Source organism: Pseudorca crassidens, chromosome 2 (genome assembly GCF_039906515.1).
Source record: "Pseudorca crassidens isolate mPseCra1 chromosome 2, mPseCra1.hap1, whole genome shotgun sequence".
Classification (NCBI taxonomy): Eukaryota; Metazoa; Chordata; class Mammalia; order Artiodactyla; family Delphinidae; genus Pseudorca; species Pseudorca crassidens.
In genome coordinates, this window is record NC_090297.1 from 4,367,276 (window position 1) to 4,386,874 (window position 19,599).

At 52.8% G+C, this 19,599-nt stretch overlaps 2 protein-coding genes across 12 annotated transcripts in view; one reads left to right on the forward strand and one right to left on the reverse strand.

Annotated features, from left to right (window-relative positions):
* The window catches only part of RNF207 (ring finger protein 207), a 196,406-nt gene that overhangs the window by 6,275 nt on the left and 170,532 nt on the right, over positions 1-19,599 (forward strand). For 6 of the 10 annotated variants that reach the window (XM_067718515.1, XM_067718540.1, XM_067718571.1 and 3 more), the window contains 4 exons: positions 141-192; positions 510-627; positions 5,225-5,305; positions 6,488-7,341. In XM_067718515.1, coding sequence (XP_067574616.1) covers positions 141-192; positions 510-627; positions 5,225-5,305; positions 6,488-6,656 — 420 coding nt within the window. In that variant the 3' untranslated portion in view covers positions 6,657-7,341. The other 4 variants (XM_067718551.1, XM_067718532.1, XM_067718561.1 and 1 more) reach the window with 4 other exon arrangements.
* ICMT (isoprenylcysteine carboxyl methyltransferase) lies at positions 7,999-16,937 on the reverse strand. 2 transcript variants are annotated; one of them, XR_010938955.1, is made up of 6 exons: positions 16,695-16,937; positions 15,760-15,848; positions 14,682-14,851; positions 13,675-13,892; positions 11,039-11,465; positions 7,999-8,721 (listed from the first exon to the last, which is right to left on the reverse strand). XR_010938955.1 is itself a non-coding variant. In XM_067718632.1 (5 exons), exons 1-5 carry the CDS (start codon positions 16,887-16,889, stop codon positions 11,283-11,285), a joined length of 855 nt encoding a protein of 284 aa, XP_067574733.1. In that variant the 5' UTR covers positions 16,890-16,937; the 3' UTR covers positions 9,646-11,282. The 2 variants fall into 2 exon arrangements, 1 of the variants encoding a protein (XP_067574733.1); XM_067718632.1 differs by lacking the exon at positions 7,999-8,721 and having other exon boundaries at positions 9,646-11,465.

A 19,599-nucleotide genomic window follows, 5' to 3' on the forward strand; every position in this document is an offset into this window, starting at 1 on the left:
AACCTGGGCCTTTGCTGCCTGGAACCACATGAACTGGCTGGGAGTGCCCTATGGCTCTGAGTAGCTAGAGGACAGAAATGCTGTCAAGGGAAATTCCAACTCACGGCCACGTGCAATATCCAACTTACTTTCTCTTTCAGATTTGGGAGGAATCCTACCAGCGCGTGGCTAATGAGCAGGAGATCTATGAAGGTCCCGGGCAGCTGGGCGCACCCCGGTCCTGGAGCTAATCCACATGCTTTCAGGGGCAGGAAGCCAGTTACCCACTAACCAGATACGAACCCCCGTGCTCTTCCCCCTAGCTCTTGACTTTGCCTCACAGCTGCTAACTGGCCCCCAAATGATCTATCTGAGATCAGGATTCAGTAAGTAGGATGCCTTCACAAGTCTTACCTCACTCTTTAATTAGAGGTAATCACTGAAATAGTTGGGTTATTTAGATGGTTCAAGGCTGGAGAGTAAGAATTTGAAGCCAACAAGACCTAACGCTCTGGCCTGGGCCCCCACAGCCCAGCTCCATGACCTTCTCCAGCTGAAGCAGGAGAATGCCTACCTGACCACCATCACCAAGCAGATCACGCCCTACGTCCGCTCCATTGCCAAGGTGAAGGAGCGGCTAGAGCCCAGGTGAGAGCAGGGAGTGTTCCGGGGGAACCAAGACACTTCAGAATGTGCGCAGGAAAGGTGCCACACCTCTGGGAGAGCCCCTTTCAGGGAAGCCAGTGGGCCAGGTCATGAAGGTTTAATCAGGGCATCTGGGAGGACCAGGTGCTGGACATCTGCCAAAACACAGAATGAGCAGGCTGCACACAACTGCCCATCTCTTTACACCTTGGGGGTATAATGAGGGTCCTCAGCTGATCCAGACAGCAGGACACAGAGCAAAGAGAACTTCCCCAGTACACGGTTAGGACAAGTCTAGATAGGAACCTGGACCAGGCTCTCAGCACCATACTTGAGCACTGGAGGTGTTAACAGTGGCAGAGGATTTTGGGTGGCAGGTCCTCAATGTGCCTGCCTCTCAAGTCTGAGCCCCAGGGTGGTTGCCCTGTAGGGCTGGTACACAGTGGTCAACCTAGCCTCTCCCTCCACCACCCTCCAGGGGACTCCATTTGTCTCACTCCAGAGTGAGATCTCCTGATTCCCATATGACACGTGTCCTCTTTCATGGTTTGGTGAAGGCCATCCTCCAAGCAGCTCCTTGAGAAAGGGTGCAGAGAAGGGACGTGTTTTGAACAGCGTAAGGCTGCGATATCTTTATTCTGCCTTTGCACTTGACTGATAGTTTTGCTGGGTATTGAATTCTAGATGGAAATTCTAAATTGGAAAGGATTCTCCTTCGAAGGCATCACTCTATTGTCTTCTAACTTCCAAGGCTATCTTTGAGAGGTTTGAAGGCATTCTGATTCCCAATCCTTGTAATGTGACCCACTTATTCTCCTTATTTATTTATTTATTTTAATATTTATTCATTTATTTATTTCGGCTGTGCCGGGTCTTAGTTGCGGCACGTGGGATCTTTAGCTGCGGCATGCGGGATCTTTAGTTGCGGCATGCTGACTTCTTAGTTGCAGTGTGTGAACTCTTAGTTGCAGCACGCATGCGGGATCTAGTTCCCCAACCAGGGATCGAACCTGGGCCCCCTGCATTGGGAGCACAGCGTCTTACCCACCGGACCACTGGGTAAGTCCCCACTTATTCTCTCTTCTGAAGCTTGTGGCATCTTCTCTGCTCCCAGCGTTCTGAAATTTCACGTTGGTGAGGGTCTAGTCCCGTCCATTGGGTAGCGGTGGGTCCTTTCAATCTGGAAATTCATGTCCTTGTTTGGGCATATTTCTTCTTGAACTGGTTAGTTGATTTTCTCCACTTTTTCTCTTTCTGGAATTCTTCTTGGGTATTGGCCTTCCGGGGCTGGCCCTGATTTACCATCTCTTTTCAGTCTTGTTTTCCACCTCTTCATCTTTTTGCTATACTTTCTGGGAGATTTCCTCTCTTATCTTCTGACTCTTCTATTTAGTTCTTTTTTTTTTTTTTTTGCAGTACGCGGGCCTCTCACTGTTGTGGCCTCTCCCGTCGCGGAGCACAGGCTCCAGACGCGCAGGCTCAGCGGCCATGGCTCACGGGCCCAGCCGCTCCGTGGCATGTGGGATCTTCCCGGACCGGGGCACGAACCCGTGTCCCCTGCATCGGCAGGCGGACTCTCAACCACTGCACCACCAGGGAAGCCCTAGTTCTTCATTTTTGAAGAAAATTTCCAAGAGCTCTTTTAAATGTTTTAAATTGTTTTTCATTTCCAAAGAGGTGTTTTTGGTACCCTGACTGCTCTTGTTACACAGCATTCTATTGCTGCATGGACAGAATATCTTAACCCTTTGGGGGCCGATACATGTTTTTTTGCTTTTGTTTTTTTAAGTTTCCTTCTCTCTGAAGTCTGTTTCCTCCAAGTTACGTTTTGTTTATTTAGGTTTCTACCTTCCCTGTTAAAGGCTTTTCTCAGCTGTCAGGAAATCTTCAATTACCGGTTCATGTTAGGAGTTGGGGTGGAGGAGAGCAGGCTGGAAGCTCTGAGCACATGGGCGGTGTTTCGGTGTAAGGGATCTGGGTGGGCAGCGTTTTTTGTTTTGCTTTATCTTACTCTTGATGCCCCAATGTCAGTTTTAGATCTTTGCCCAGTTTCCTTCCTGGAATGTCACCATATGGAGTATCTGTACACACAGCTGACTTTCTGTCTTTCAGTAGTTCTCACGGTGTGTCGCACCCTCCCAGAGACTAACCCTTCAGTATTGGGGGTGGGGGCAGCGGATCGGAGGTAGGGATCTTGACCTTCATCGTCCTATTTCAGTCCCACCCTCCTTGCAGAGGCATTGGGGCTACCCGTTCCTGGGCCCCCTGAGGATTCTGTGGTGGGAACTGGTTGGGCCTCCGCCGCTCAGGTCTGCTGAATTAGTGACCATTGTCTACATGCTCTCCAGTTCCAAAATTTTGCTGTTATCCTTTCCTGCTGTCAACCTGGAGAGGTTTTTTTCCCCCTCATTGTTTTGGTCCCTTTACTAGTTTTAATGAGTTTGGGGAAGAAGGAAAAATGAGAGAGAGAGAGAGAGAGAGAGTGTGTGTGTGTGTGTGTGTGTGTGTGCAATTGCTGTATTAATCCAGAATTGCCAAGCCACCTTTAAAGTGACTATTTTAACGTCACACTGAGAGGTTGCACTCATCATGCCTTCTGCACAATTTGGATCAAATCCCTGTCCAGCCAGGACTAGTTACAGTGTCCTCCTAAGCTGACATTTACTAAGCAGTTTACTCCAGATACTGTGTGATTCCATTTATAAAACCTCAAAACCAGGCAGAACTAACCTCTGGTGTTAGCAGTTGAGATTGGGATTATCCTGGGGGGCCTCTGGGTGGAGGTGACATCCTGGTGCCGCCTACCCAGCCTGTTCACGCTGTGTGCCCGTTCTAAGCCATGCTCTTAGCATTGGCGTCCTTTCCCTTCTGTGTGCTCTGCTTCCGTGAGCAGCTGGCTTCAAGTAGGGTGCTCCTGCCTGCCTGCAAGGGGCAACACCCCGGCACAGTCACATCTCTGTGGGGAAGTGGCATCCGTGCTTCGTGTCAGCACATGGAAAGCTCGGGCAGGAGCCCAGCTCCTGGAGGTTTGGGGCAAGCAGGGAGGCTGCCTCTACCCTTCTTCACGGCACCGCTTTCCAGGTATCTGGAGCTGCCCTCTGCTTCCTCCCCTCCCACTGCTGGCAGCTCACACCAACCCCACCCACCAAATCTGCTCCTGTTCCATCAGCAACCTGTGGGCTACATCCCTTGGCCTCGAAGCAGCACTCGTGAGCCTGAACTGTCTGTCACCTTCATCACACTCTTCTTTTGCTTCTAAGACGCCCCACACTCCCGGTGTGGTTTTCCTCCTGCCCCTCCAGCTGTTCCTCCTTCTTTCATTTTTTTTAAAGGGAAAGAGAACCTTTTTTAAATTTTTATTTATTTTAATTTATCTTTATTTATTTGGTTGCACCAGGTCTTAGTTGCGGCTCGCGAGCTGCTTAGTTGTGGCATACGAACTCTTAGTTGCAGCATGCATGTGGGATCTGGTTCCCTGACCAGGGATCGAACCCGGGCCCCCTGCTTTGGGAGCGCAGAGTCGTAACCACTGGGCCACCAGGGAAGTCCCCCAGCGGTTCCTTCTTAGTCTCTTTGGCTTTGGGCTCTGCCCCCTTGGCTCAAGGCCCCAATGTCAGTTTTCCCCAGGGCTCAGTCCCAGGCATTCTTCTTATCCTACGCCCTCTCCTTACGGGGCTTCACCCAGTCTCCTGGCTTTAAAACCCCATGGTATTGCAGATGACCCCCAATCCCCCTCCCCAGCACAGATCTGCCCAAGCTCTAGACTCATCTCCAAGTGCCCCTTCCTGGGAGAGTCTCCTCTTGGTGGTCTCAGGGCACCTCAAACCCCACAAAGGCCCCGAACTTGGTTTCCTCCCCGCCGAACATGCTACTCCTGTTTCATCTCAGTGAAGGCATCACAGTCCTCCAGGTGCTCAAGTAAAAAGCCCAGGAGACTTGGATTCCTTTCTTTCCCTCATCCCTTATTGCCAACCCATCCTCAAGTCCTGTTGACTCAACCCTCTTGGTCCGCCTGCTTTGTCTCGACTGTGACCCTCCATCCAAGCCGCCGTTGTCAAGCCCCGCACCCTGGCCCCTCCAGCATGCCACAGTCAGTGGTCTTTCTAAAGCCTATCGTGCTGGGGCCTGAAAGTCCTTCTGGGACCCTCTCTGCTCACCTCTGCCCACGTTGGCCCCTCCCCACACCCCAGGCACAGTGGCCTTTCAGTCCCGCAAAGAAGCTAGACTGGCTGCCACTTCCCTGCCTCTGCCTGGAATGTTCTTGCTTCTTCTTGTTCCATGGACCTCATCACCCAGGTCTCGTCAGCAGGGAGGCCTTCGCAAACCACCCTAGTGAAAGCAGGTCTCCCTCACTGTCACTCCCCACCATCCGTCCCGCTGGGCCTCCTTCCCAACCTTGGCGTGTCTCCCCCCGCAGAACGGGTCTCCCATGAGAGCAGGGCCCAGCCTCTCTCGTCCACTGCCGTGGCCCTGGCCCTCGGTAAATATTTGAGGCCCAAAGTGTTTGCTCAAGTCCGGTGTCTGTGCAGTGAGCCTAAGCACATGCAGCGGGCTGGCTCTGCTGCATCCGCATTCCTGGGAACTGCTTTCTCTCACGCAGGTTTCAGGCCCCTGTGGATGAACCGTCAGACCATCTCCAAAACACGCATGATGATGGCGTGAACGGCGATGCCCAGGCCAGGTAAAGTGAGTCTTTCCAACCTGAGCGGGCAAACGATGTAATCTCAGAGACAAATACAGGCGACAAAGACTGACCTCCGGTTTTCTTTTGGTCCCAACTTGCCACTGACCAGCTAGCTCTGCGGCCTCAGCTGGGCCTCAGTGTGTAAGATACAGGGTCAGGGGGGTTCTTAAACTGGGCGGTGCCTTCAGACAGATGACCTCGTAGATGACAGATGTGACCTTGATAGACGTGACGTGAGGTTTATAACTAGGGACAGCCGTGGTTGCCGCCTGCCCAACCCACACCTCTGAGAGCGCAGGCTCCTACGCCACTGCGACTCGAGAAAGAGATCGAGGGTTAGTTCTTCCTGTGAGAGAGCACGGCTGCTCACTGGAGCCACAGTGTTTGCCAAAATGCCTGCCAGAGGGAGAGGAGAATGTGCATAACAGATGTGTCACTATCACAGGCTGATCTTTTCGTAGTTCTCTGGAGTTGTAGGAAGTCAGAGCTAAAAGGGCCTGGGGGCAGGGAGAGGTCTGCTGCATCTAGCGCCACCACGGGGTTGGTGACAGAGCAGAAAGCAGCCCTGCCCTCCCAGGCACCATGCTTCAGGGGAGGGTCAATTCAAAGAGCAGGGTCACCACAGCCACTGAAACGGTCTGCACTGCCAATGTTTTGGCAACCAGAAGTCATCAGAAGTGAATAAGAATCCTTTAGGAGGGGCTTCCCTGGTGGCGCAGTGGTTAAGAATCTGCCTGCCAATGCAGGGGACACGGGTTCGAGCCCTGGTCCGGGAAGATCCCCCATGCCACCGAGCAACTAAGCCCATGCGCCACAACTTCTGAGCCTGCGCTCTAGAGCCCGCGAGCCACAACTCCTGAAGCCCGCTACGCCAAGAGCCCGTGCTCTGCCACAAGAGAAGCCACCGCAAGGAGAAGCCCACGCACCACAATGAAGAGCAGCCCCCGCTCACCACAACTGGAGAAAGCCAACGAGGACCAATGCAGCCAAAAATAAATAAATAAATTTATTAAAAAACAAAAAAAAAATCCTTTAGGAGATGATGTAGTTGAGGTTCTATCACCCGCTGGTGCCTTCCCGGAAGGCTGGCCGCTCTGAAAGCCTCTGCCTGGGTGGATTTTAGCGCTGGGACACAGTGAGACGGGAGCAGAGAGGAGCTCACATTAAGTGTTTCTTTAGGAACGATCCAGTGAGTGTCTCGGAGAGGAGAGAGAAGACCTCAGAGCCGAGAAACAGCCGGACCCTGAGCAGCCTCGCAGAAGAGCCTCCACTGAAAAATAAAGATGCTCACAGACCCAAACCGAAAAACGGGGGTGACGTCCCCACATGGAGAGAGCGCCCAGCTTAGCGTGGGACTGCTCCCGGAGGTCGGGCGTCTTACAATGTGCACATCAACGCTGGAATATTTAAGAAAAGGCGGTTCCCATCATGCTTTTCTGTTTAATGTGTAATAATCACGCATCAGCAGAAAAACCCGGACACTCTCTGCCAGGTCCCAATTTCAGGTTCTTTGGCTTGAGCCAGACTTCGTGTTGCCCCGAATCTTGGTCCTCACCAAGGTGACTCGGGACGGCATCCCAGTCGGCGTGGAAAACGTTACCTGAGTGAACGTCCAGCCGGAAGCCCCTCACTGCCCCTGCACCTCCCTGGTGTCTGTGTGCTCGTCCCGTGAGCGCCCGCTGTGGTGGGGTGTGCACCCGTCTGAATTTCGGGTGATGAGACCCGCCCACTGTGCAGCACCTGCCCTACCACAGAGGAATCCGGCTCTGCCTGACGTACAGCCCCACTGTTCTCCGGGCGCCGCTGGAAAGTTCCCCCCGCTAATCTGAGCGCTGACTCAGCATAGGGGAGAAAACCCTTTGCTCCAGCTTTTCTCACTGTAGGGCCAGGGCTGAGCACATAAAGCAACGCGATAGCACCTGGTGGCCTGCGTGGCAGGAGATGGCCTCCGTCACGACTTCCCCACCGCTGTCCCCGCCTGTCACTCTCCTGTGTTCACCTTCTATAGATATTAAAGCACGATTCACCAGCAACTTCGCTCTAGTGGTTTTCCACTCCTACCCAGTACCCATTTTATCAAGCGGAACTTAAACAAAATGCTTAAGAAAGAAAATTAACCTGCATGACCTAAAGTGTAAAGTTTTGGAGGCAAAACGATGCCCAAAGAATCATGCTTTAAGCAAACATCAGCTTGATTCAGTGGTTCAAACGGCGAGTGGCTTCTACGTGCCAGGTGGGCCTGCAGGTCGATACGCTGACGCATCCGCCACGTCCGTACCCAACACCTCCACACCTGCTCTGTCAGACGTTCCCGTCCCAGAGCATCACAAACGTCCACGGTAGCCTGGGGGGCTGGAGGAACTTGTCATTACAAACTGGTTAGAGGTAGGACTTCAGAACAGAATCGAGGAGGCAAAACACATCTGGTTTTACGCTGTAGGCCTTGGACATTTCTTAGCCAGAAGCAAAAAGACCTTAAGAGTTTCTGGGGGCTTCCCTGGTGGTCCAGTGGTCAAGACTCTGCACTCCCAATGCAGGGGGCCCGGGTTCGATCCCTGGTCAAGGAACTAGATCCCGAATGCCGCAACTAAAAGATCCTGCATGCTGCAACTAAGACCCGGCACAGCCAAATAAATAAATAAATAAATATTTAAAAAAAAAAAAAGTTTCTGAATCCCACACGATCATACTATTGTTCATAGTGAAATCAAGTACAGTTTTATTTAAGCATTGGAAATAATTTCTGTGAAAGAAAATCCAATATTTAAATAAACATTTCTGCATGTAAAAAGAAGAGTAATTACCCCATTAGGTTACTCTCCTAGCCTAAGCTACGGGACAGTCCTGCAGGGGCAAGCGCTTGGGACCGAGCCCAGGACAGGGCGTCAGGCCCCCACAGCGGGGCACAGACAGCAAGCCTCTCGCACCATGCCAGACAGGCTGGGGTCGCCTGGCCTCACCAAGTCACTGCAGAAGCAAAACACAGAGGGAGAGCACAACTATCTAAGGCAGTAAGAAAGTGCAGAGAAGGGACAGTGGTTCACTGTTCCCGTCACAGAGGGGCTGCGACCAAACGGAGCTGCCGTCGAGACCCTACGGAACCTCACCTGTCAACACAACCGGTGGGTTTAGCGATGTTCCCCCATCATGTTAATCACCCAGAGTGCTAAATAAGTGGAAGGGATTGATAAAGTTCACTTTGTAGGTTTATGCAGCAGTTTATGACAATGAAGGGCCGGCGGGGTGCGAGGCCTCCTGCCCTCTGCCAGGCTCACCTACAACCTCGTTTCAGTAAACCGCCGGTCTCGGCCCCAGCCTGCAAACCCTCGTGAAGTATTTCATTTTGCACTGCTTCAAAATAGCTTTGTTCTGTGCAGTGCCTATTTTCCATTTCAGAGTCTCCGCTTTGAAACCTGCAATGGAAAAAGAAATCTCCTGACGGTTTCTTAATTTGAGGGGACCGGTGATGTGGCCTTTACCCAAAATAAGCTTTCGGGAATACCCAAAAAGCCTGTACCCCATTAACCTGATTCTCTTCCTTGTGCGCTGTCACTGCTGAACTTATAAAGGTAAAAATAACCTGAAGATCTCAGTGCTAGATGAAAGTCAATCACTTGCCAAATCCTGCCCCTAAGTAGTTCATCTCTGATCCCCAAGTAATTGCGGACTTCCGCCCTGGGTTACAAATCAGGGTGGGAACTTGCTTGTGGAACTGCTCTTTCAAGCAGAGCAGAATGTCACGTCCAGCCCAGGTGGTGTGACAGCAGCATCTCCCTGCCGACACCAGGGCCTGCCTCCTGAGCTCCAGGCCTGGCAGGCCGGCGGGGGAAGGACAGACCGTCAGAGGCCAACACCTCCGGCCTTACTGTCCACAAAGCCAGGGTCGTCACTAGCTCCTCTCCATCTGCTGAAGAGACAACTTCACGACCCCCAGTGGTAATGAAAGCTGGGTCCTAACCTGCTAGATGCAGCAAGAAAGGACTTTCCCTCAAAGAGCTGGGGGTGGCCGCCAAAACCCCAGCTACACCCTCCTCAGTTCTGCAATCCTATGAAGGGGAGTGTATTTCACTAGGAGTGGTCTGCAGAACAAGTTTAGCACTGATTCAAGTCCTCAAACACAGTAAGTGCATGTTGACGTCCCGCCGGGCAGTGTTCCCGCCAGAAGAATCTGCCGCGAGACCCTGGCTGCTGCCTGGGCTGTCTGCCTGCGAGACCTCAGGAGGCCGAGGCTGGAATCTGTCCGGTCCTCAAACCAGCAAATGTCACACCTGTCAGCGATGAACCTGTAAACCTCTTTGGTATGTATAATGATGAAAAACACTAATTAGGCCATGAAATCTAGAAATAAGTTAATATTTCGAGTTGGTAGAATGCTTTTTTGAACACACATTCCCGGTATCTGGTACAGTGAGTCAAATGTCCATTTTTGTGTAATTCATGCAATACTGGTTTCGTTTATGTCATCTCTGTCACCAAAGTAGTAAAAACGTTTGACATTGTTCTTCTAAGTCTTCACAAGACCCCTGCGAGGTAGGTGGTATTGACCCCATCCTACAGATGGGGAGGTCTAGGCACGGAAAGGTTTAGTGGCTCCTTGAAAACCGCGTCGCGTCGCGTCGCGTGGCGTGGCGTGGCGTGGCAGCACTCCAGCCAGGGGCCGATGCCACCTGATTCACGCTCTGTTGGTGCCACTGCAGGACTGCATGGAAGGAATTCACACTGAGAGCAAGTTGCTCTCTGGTCCAGAATTCAACAAGGGTCTCAAAGCTTATATGTTTGACTCGTAAAGCCAATCTTCCCGAACTTGAACAACAAAAGCACTGACTAAATCTCAGCTGCGATTATTTGCCCTATTTTTTTTGAGTTGGCTTGCTTGAATTTCATAGTTGTTTATGCTCAAACCCCTTTGGAAAAGACAGTTTGAAATGGCATTAGGGACGATGGAATTTTGAGAACAGAACATAGAAATCAATGGTTAACAGATTTAAGTCAAAACACAAAAATATAAGCTATGATAGAATAAGAAAAAACCCCAAGTAAACGGAGAGCGGTATTTCTCAACGTTTAACAATGCCTTGCACAGAGCAGGTGTCCAGGAAGCATTTTTTTTGGATAAAGGAGAAATGACACACCTTTGACATGCCCGTCACTGGTAACAGCCCCCTTCTGGGAGGAGCCAGGACCCAGGAAAGCCACAGGGGCCCACAGTGTCCCTGGCCCGGGGAGCCCTGGTAACACAGAGCAGCAGCTGAGTCATCTGGAGGTGTCTGTGCTGCCTTTCTGCCAAGTGAAAGGTGGGGCTCACACGCCAAGCGAGTCCCCTGAGTTCGTACTGCTGTTTTTGAAAACAGGTAAGTAAACAGGATGAGATATATGAAGAGCCAAAGTGCCTTATAAGGAAGTGTCTTTAAAATTGTAGAGATGCTCATGCACTTAAGGACAGAAACAGGGAGGTTAAAGCTGTGCTGTTTGTGTGTTTCGGTCAAAGTAAGGATTCTGAATGGGTTTCTAACACTAGCAAGTACTGGTGCCCACGTATCCCTTCCTGCTGCAGGAGCCTCACTCAGCATCAGGAGTGAGCCCACCTCTCCCCAAGGGTCTGGGTTACAACTTAACAGCCCTGGCCTCGTGGGGGATGGAGTGTGGCCTAGGCTCTGCCCAGGCGCGTCGGGGGTCACTGCCAAGGACTGCGGTTATTTGCTTATTGTCCACCTTTAATCTATGTCCTACCTTGATGCAGCCCGGGAACAGGCTGCTCCGGGCAGCGGGGAGGTGGGAGTGGGGGTGGGAGTGGGGTCCTTTGGTCCTAAGGCCTTCTGACCATTTGATCTTGAGTGATATTCCAGAAGAGTCACTGGTGACACACAAAATGATTTAAGAAAGTCCGTTCTGCAGCGTGGCCGACAGGAAGCAGTTCCGTCCCACGCTGCCTGGAGTAGGGGGGCCCCAGCCTGGCCTGGGCCGCCCGGGCCTATCATAGCTCCACCTTGACCCCCTTTATGAAAGGCAGGCCCGTGGGCACCCGCTTCTTATACTCCAGGTACTCGTCTCCAAAAAAGTGAATCAGCGAGATCTCCTCCTCCTCTGTCCGGTCGCGGAAGAAGCGCCACACTGTCAGAGCGTAGCTCACGCCGCAGATGGGGTTACACAGCACCACCTGGCGAAGGGACACAGGGTTAGTGCACTGGGGTCAGTGTGACCCGAAACCCTGAACTTTAGCGGCATGTGCTGCTCTCCAATGACCGCAGAGGACTTCCTGCCAAGGGCCCAAGAGACTCCTGAAACATCACTAGGGTCTTTGAGACCCTGAGCCAGGGCGCCATTAACGGAAACCACACCATCACTTTCACAGCAGGGCTAAACACCCATCACTGTAGCTTTCGTTCGTACGCTTTTCTGTTGTTCCTCTTACCTGAGAGATACCTAAAAACTGAAAGGAAAGAGCAACCTCCTGGATTTCGACCCCCAGGCAGGGGTGCTGGCAACTCCTGCCTCCACCCCCATACGTGAATTCCCATTCCAAGCACCACTGCCTTCCCGCGTGGCTCCCACCCTGCCCCCTTCCTAGCACGCTCCCTCCCACCCCACAGCTGCCTGGCCCCCTGCCTCTGGCCCCCGCAACCATCCTGCGTACGTGCCGTCGATACACTGCTATCAGCTGAGCCCCCAAAACCACTTCTTCCATCAGATCACTCCCCTGTTCAGAGAGCACGAAGGCCTCAACCACGCCTCCTTAGCCCGGCTTTCGCAGCCCAGGAAAGCAGTTCCTCGGCCCGCTTCTTCTGGGTAGCTCAGGGAGCCCACTGATCCACCCCTGCCCACTCCGACGGACCCCCCGGCCCCCGCCCGGGACGTACGTCTTCCCCACATGGGTGACCTCACTTCTTCTCACCACGGTTTACTGAGCACCTACTGTGTTCCCAGCACATGCCAAGCCCTTTACCACCAGCCAGTAAGCCATTTGACGCCCAGAGCAAGCCTCTTGAGCAGCGCTGCCGCCCCTGCTTAACCCGCAAGGAAACGGAGGCCCATCAGTTGATGTTAGAGCCGGACCGGCCCCACCCGCCTGCCAGGGACCCCAGAGCCTGTGCCGCCACCGCCAGCAGACCCTAGAGCGGGGTTTCCCAGTCTCAAGCCACAACCCGTCATGGAGCCAGGAGATCAATCCCGTGCGTCCGAAACGGCGTTACAAACACTGACAAGACAGGAAACAGAGTGTTCTGTACACAGTCAGGGTGAGCGTTGCTCAGGAAAGATCTGTGCAGTTGTTACACACACTTGTGTGCTGGGTCACGGTGTAGAAAGATCTATAGGCAAAGAAGTATGAAAAGCTGTCCAGCCCTAGAGCACTTAGGTTTATTAGTTATAGCACTTACGGCAAATTACATGATTCCACTACAGTCAGCCTGTTCCCGGGGAATGTGATTGTTAATGCGGCAGTCTTAAGTTTCAGGGTTGCAAGTTTTCACACAAATGCTGTGCAGTAACCTACTACACCACTGGGGGTCACCAGAGTGCCCCCCCATACCATGCACTGCAATGGGATGCCTGGGGGACCGGACTGGATGTTCCCAAAGAGGTGATGAGTTTTCTAAGCTCTATCCACATTCTCTGTCCAAGTCCTTCTAGGACTAAGAAAACAGATTCAAGAGACAATGCTCAAGAAACAAGGCTCGGTCTGCAGTCTGAGACAGAGCAAACCTCCATCGCTCATGTTAAACCTGACATATGACCCTGGGCTCATCCACAGCAGCCTCTAATGAAAATCAGCTGAGCTGCCCCTTGCGCGGCAGAGGGCTCTCCCCAAAGCCCCATGTCTGTCCTCATCCCACCGGGATGCTCCAGGTCTAAGTTAAAGAGGCAGAAAAGGGGTACGACAGAGGGGGTAACGGCACCTAGGATCGCCGGAAGTTTACAAGCTTAGGACACCCAGATTTTAAGTACATAGCAAAAAGCGCTAAAGACTAAATCAGTTCTTTTGACTTTTATTTAACTATCACTTGAAACATGGCAGGGAACACGTGTACCTATTTAAAAAGGACCAACAGGGAATTCCCGGGTGGTCCAGTGGTTAAGACTCCATGCTTCCACTGCAGGGGATCCAGGTTCAGTCCCTGCTAAGGGAACTAAGATCCCACCAGCTGCACGGCATGGCCAATAAATAAATAAATAAGTAAACACAACACTTAAAAAAAAAAAAAGCCACAATGGCAAACAAATTAAAAAGACCAACTTTGTGAATACAGTGAAATCTACTGAATTATACACTTTGAAATGGTGAATTTTATGATATTTAAATTATATGTCGATTTAAAACATATTTTTAAACACTTTAAAGGAGACCAGTATCGTATCTGATACCATACCTGGGTTCCGATACTCCAGTAAAACCACCCAACGTAAGAAGGATGCCGGAACCAAGCGTATACTCCGCTTGTCACCAGAGTGTGGGTGTCTGACTTTTCATTCTGCACCACGTGGTTGAAATTGGAACCAGCTGTAAACATCGCCGCTTTCCGCAGACACTCTCCAAAGACCACCATCAGCAGCCCCGTGGCGCTGAGCCAGGTGATCTGCTTCAGTTCTGCAGGAGAGGGATGGTGACAACCGGGGAGTGAAGACCCTGGACTGCTGAGTTCCCCTCTGCATGCTTAAAATTAACCTATGTTTCGAAAGACAGGAACACTAGAACACATGCTAGTGGGCAATCGGCATCTGTCATCACATTAAAATTTAATTATACACAAAACACATTCCCCTAAGTTGTGCTGTTCACCCATTCACGTTAAACCGCCAACAGCCCAGTTAGAGTGTCACAGCAAAGAGGTGACAGGCTCTCATCCACACACACCCCCGCCACACGCTCCCATCCTTCCTCTGGGGACAAAGACAGCTAAGTGAAGCCGAGAAGGGTCCAGCGTCTCCCGCCTTGGCCCTTTACTGAACCTTAGGAACTACATACATTTCATTTAACTTGCTGTGGAAAGTTCAGTGTCAGAGTAGGTTCCAGATGCAGTAGTTTTTGCTAATAAAATTTTTACATGAAATTTCTCAAGTCACAGAAAATGAACAGATCCGAATCTTCTGACTGTAAACCTGGTATTACAGCTATCAGAGGTTGGGACTTCACATTAAATGGTACACACTACGTCCTGCAAGGCTTAAAGCGTAAGGTCAACATATCATCCATTCAAACTCCAGAAGCGGAATTCACAAGTGGAGCTTGTCCTTTATAAAGAGCTTAGTGAGGACAGAGGTCTGGGGAAGATCACTCGGGGAGATTAGACCTGAGAGGTGAACCCACATCACTGTCCTGAGGCCCACGTGGAAGCCACCCATCTCCCCTGCAGAGGGGAAAGCAGGGCACACTGACCTGGCCAGAAGATATTTTCAAGTGTGAACTCTATCCAAGAGGAAAGAGCTGCTACTGTATACTCCACACTGTGATTCAGGAGAAAGGAATCCAGGGACAGACTCTTGGGATTATTGACTGCTGTGACTAAGTACTCAGAATAGTGGAACAATGACAGGGAGCACATATACCTATTTCAAAACAAAAAGAACGAGAGGTAAGTTGGGGCAAGGGAATCAAGTTAGCCTTTAAGTCCAAGTACAGATTTGGTCTGAACTGTCCCTGAATTCTATGATGAGGGCCTGCTGTCACCTGTCTGAGAGTGGACATCAGGCACCCACATGTAGCATTATTCCCTGAGGTTTGCAGAAAGTGGGGTTGTAAAGGGACTATGTTTTTGAATGTCACAGGAGGGAAAAAAAGAAAAAAAACCAAAAAACAAAAAACATAGGTTAGGAAGGCACTATGGGCCTTCAGCCTTTTTTAAAATGACACTACACACAGTAAAACATGAAAGAAGTATCAAAATAAAGTAGTGATGTATGTCGAATACAAAAATTCAAAAAACTGAAATAATTCCAGCAAAGAAGGATTAGATGGCTCAGAGTATTGATAGTAGGAGATAAAGCTTTTTACCTTGAAGCCACTGGTTCATATCCAGGTCAGGGACTAGAAGGCTCAAGGGACTGAAATCATAGTGTAGGGAAAAATCCTACACTGGCCGTGGGGGAGGCACTAGATGTGACCTAATAGAAATTAGAGACGGAAAAGGCCTGTGAAGACGAGCCAGAGCCTTGCCCCTTCCTGTCACTGAGGACCAGTACCCTCTTCTGGGAGGGGCTGGTCACATTACTGAAGGTGCAGCAGATGAGAGCACCTATGGGAAGGGTGCCAGGGAGACCTGTTTCCACCTGCGACAGAAGCAGCCAACGGGCACAAGTTCTCAAGGTTCAAGATGCGGGAATCTAGGAAGCTAGAGGCCTCATTCCCTTAGAGCCCTCACTAGCCTTCAGCCAGCCAAGGATGCGGGAATATCACTACTGACCCTCTGAGCCACCCACCCCCACCTCAAAACTGTCATTCCCAAAGCACTTCTTACCAGCCAAAGTGATTCCAAGAAGACTGGCTAAAACTGAGTAGCACTCCACAGCCAAACACAAAGCCAAGGAAACAGGCTCGGATGGCTATCTGAAACGGACCCAAAAGAGGATCAGTCACCTGGTTGTTCACAGAGCATACATCGTACTTCCTGGGATAAGCAGGCCACCCGCAAGTCCATGGAGCCGATTTGCTCAGAGGTTAACAGGGTGAAACACGGCTGCCTGGGTTCAAATCCCAAGCCCACCCCTCTATGGCTCTGTGGCCTTAGGCAAGTTACTTAATCTCGCTGGACCTCGGTTTCCCCATCTGCACAATGGGGATGACAAGAGTACCTACCTCTGAGGACTGCTGTGAAGATTACCCATGTAAAGCACTTAAGACGAAGTGCTTCGTAAGTAAGGTTTAGCTACCATTCCTATTATGATTGTTATTGTCACTCAGGGCTGTGGGAAAACTGCGTTAAACCTAGCTTATTGGCCGGATTCTCCCAAGTCCATGCAGCGAATCTGGTCGGGGCAGCCGGGACTCTGCGCCCAGCCCCCTCCACGTAACTGCGGGGGCCTCTGACCTCAGACTTGACAGCAGGTAGTTCTCCACACCTTAAATTACATAAAAGAACTCGTGGGCCCGCTCACTCCCCACCCCACGTGCATCTGCCGCAGCTGCTGAACGGCACCAACCGCAACTTCCCACCCACTCCGCCGGGTGGAGGGGGACCGCGACCCACGCCCCCCGGGACTGGCAGGGAGGGGGCCCTCCTGCCACCTGAACTCGCAGCTGCTAAAAGACGCGGCCGGGGGAGGCAACCCCTCTCGCGGGCCGCGCCCTCGGCAGACCCGGACCTCGACCCCGGGGGGACGGTGCCCACGCGCCGCGCCCAGCCCGCCCGGCCCCCGGTTCCCGCCCCGGCCCTCGGCCCGGCCCGGCCCGCACCTGGTAGCGCGGCGGCCGGTAGAGCAGCAGCAGCAGCGCGTTGAGTCCAGCCACGTAGAGCGCCAGCCCGGTGCGGCCCTGCAGGCCGGCGCGCGTGAGCAGTGGCAGCGCGAGCACCGAGGCGCCCAGCAGGAAGGTGGCGAGGCTGAGGCGCGCCTCGGAGCCCGGCGGAGCCCGCGCCGCGCAGCCCGCCATGGCGCAGGGCGGCGGACCAGCGGGCGGCGGCCCCAACTGTAGCCTGGGGAAACCCGCCCGCTGCGCCTGCGCACTGCGCTGCCGACGCCGGCCGGGAAGGGCAGCCGCCCAGACCTGCGCACCGCCCTCGAGCTCTCGCGATACCGCCGCGCCGCGCGGCGGGGGCCCGAATTTGACAGGAGCGCCCCGCCCCGCCCCGCCGTCCCCCCGGGACCCCCTGACCCAGGCACAGCTGCGGCTGGCGGGCGGGGCCGCGGGCAGTCTGGGTCCTGGGCCAAGAAGTTGCCGGCGGCGTCTGCCAGGAGTCGGCCCCAAACTCCAGAATGTCCCCATCCAGAGAAATCACGTGAAATCTAAAGCACCCAGCCCCCGCCCCCGCCGCTCACGGGCCCCGCGCGATCCCCGGCGAAACCGACAGTCCTGGGCATGCGGGCGCGAGCCGGCGATCCGCCTCCACCCCACCGCGCCCCGGGGGGGTCCGCGCGCAGAGACCACCCGCCTTCGGCAGGGTCTCCGAGCGCCCGCTGGGCGCCCAGGCTGCGGGGACACTACCCTTGGGGCATGCACGCAGCGGGGTGATCGCCCACTTCAGTTCGTGTCGAGGGAGAACGTTAGCCGACGGTGGAAATCCTCAAGACATTACGTTTTTTATAATGCAGCATGCCAAACTTTGCAGTGTGATCCTGACTTCACTTGGGAAAAAGAGAAGCATATGTGTGAGCCCGGGAAAAATGTTTGGAATAGAAGCCAAAATTACTTCACAACGATAATCTTCAGGTGGTAGGGACTCTGGGAGACTTTTACTGTCTTTTTTTACATGTTTTTGTATTTTCCATATGGTCCACAATCAATCTATATTACTTAGGAATTTTTCCTTACTTTACCGTCGCGGCATTTTGGAACTTCCTGGACAGAGGATCCAGCCCATGCCCCCTGCAGTGGAAGGGCTTAGTCTTAACCACTGGAGCGCTGGGGAAGTCCTGTTCCTTAATTTTTTAAAAGGTAAATGCCTCCACTTCCGGGCGCTCACAAAGGCCTGATGGAGGAAAAAGGCAAGTAAGCAAATGACTAGAATAAACAATGGTGGGATGGGGGTGGGTCAGGAGCCTAGTAGGGATAGAGAGGGAATGGGAGGGACCCCAGGGAGAGGCCCGTGGGTGGGAGCGTTAGGAGTGTGCCCGGAAGAGTCGGTACTGGCAGCCCGCCTGAGACTGGAAATGAGAGCAAGGACATCTACAGAAGGGAGGGGACCGAGTTTTGCAGACACAGAGGCAGGAGGAAGCAAGCCTGAAGCGGGATAGGGGACAGGCCCTGGGGGAGGCTGGAACCCAGAGTAGTGGGTCAGAGAGCCATAAGGGCAGGTGGGCTGTGAGCTGCCGTCAGCCCAGTCTGCCTCTGAGTCCCTGGCCACTCTACCTTCCTGTGTCCTTGCAGGACCAGGCAGGAGGCCTGGTGTCTGGAAAGCTGGGTTCAGGGAAGGGTGGAGAGCCTACCTCAGCAGCGTTGTGAGCTCGGGCAAAGCAGCTCTGTGAGCCTCAACTTCCTATAAAATAGGGATCCTGATTTCACGGGTCTCACACCAGTGTTCTGTAAACCCAGTATCATGTTTAAAATGTGCTCAGGGGGCTTCCCTGGTGGCGCAGTGGTTGAGAGTCCGCCTGCCGATGCAGGGGACACGGGTTCGTGCCCCGGTGCGGGAGGATCCCACATGCCGCGGAGCGGCTGGGCACGTGAGCCATGGCCGCTGAGCCTGCGCGTCCGGAGCCTGTGCTCTGCAACGGGAGAGGCCACAACGGTGAGAGGCTCGCGTACCGCAAAAAAAAAAAAAAAAAAATGTGCTCAGAAGACATTTGCTAAACTCGGTAGATGGGAACTGAAAGGAGATTTAATGTTTTAAAATCCAACGTCACCCAGTTGCAGCACCATGTGGGAAGGAAGCCTGGACTGTTACTGGGGACTGAGAGCCAGGGTCCTGCCACTGTCCCCTGTTTCTACTGTCTCCCCCCACTCAGGACCTCTCCTGCATCTCCAGGACACCTCAGGGCCACTAGAGGGTGCTCACTGCACCTTCACTCCCGGGAGTGAGTCTGGTCCTGGGGCAGAGGGCTGCTCCCAGGAAGCTCCTTTTCTGGCCCTTGGTATCTGCTCTCCACGCTGACTTATGGCAGGGGCAGTCCCTGTTCTGGGGGGCACAGAGTAACATGTAATGCAGATTGGAAGGCTTGAGCAACTCTCTCTTCTCTGCCCATCAGTTCCTTTTAGACCATACATCTCCATCAGTCCCAACTTGGAGAAGGGAGAAAGAAGGGGGAGGCAGTCCCCTTCCAGGTAGGGCCAGACCAGCGGGAAGGGGAATTTTTAGAAGTCACTAGAGTTGCTGAATCTGTCAGGGCCTGGGGGTTCACAGAGGAGTGATGGAAGGGAAAGGCAAGTAAACGAATGTATGTACACACTGGCATAGACCCAGAGCAACAAAGTCACACAGAGAGATACACAGGCACACAGAAAAACAGTAATTCACAGAGATATAGACAGAAACACAGAGACCTGCTTTCCCACCAGAGAGGAAAGCAATCTGATCAAACATGTCCACTCTGCACCCAGCTCTCCCGTGTCACTCCATTTTGTCCTCCCCTAGGCTAGAGGAACAGCACACCTACAGTAATATAAGAAAATAAAGAGAAACCAGTCAGCCTGGAGATGCCTTGCT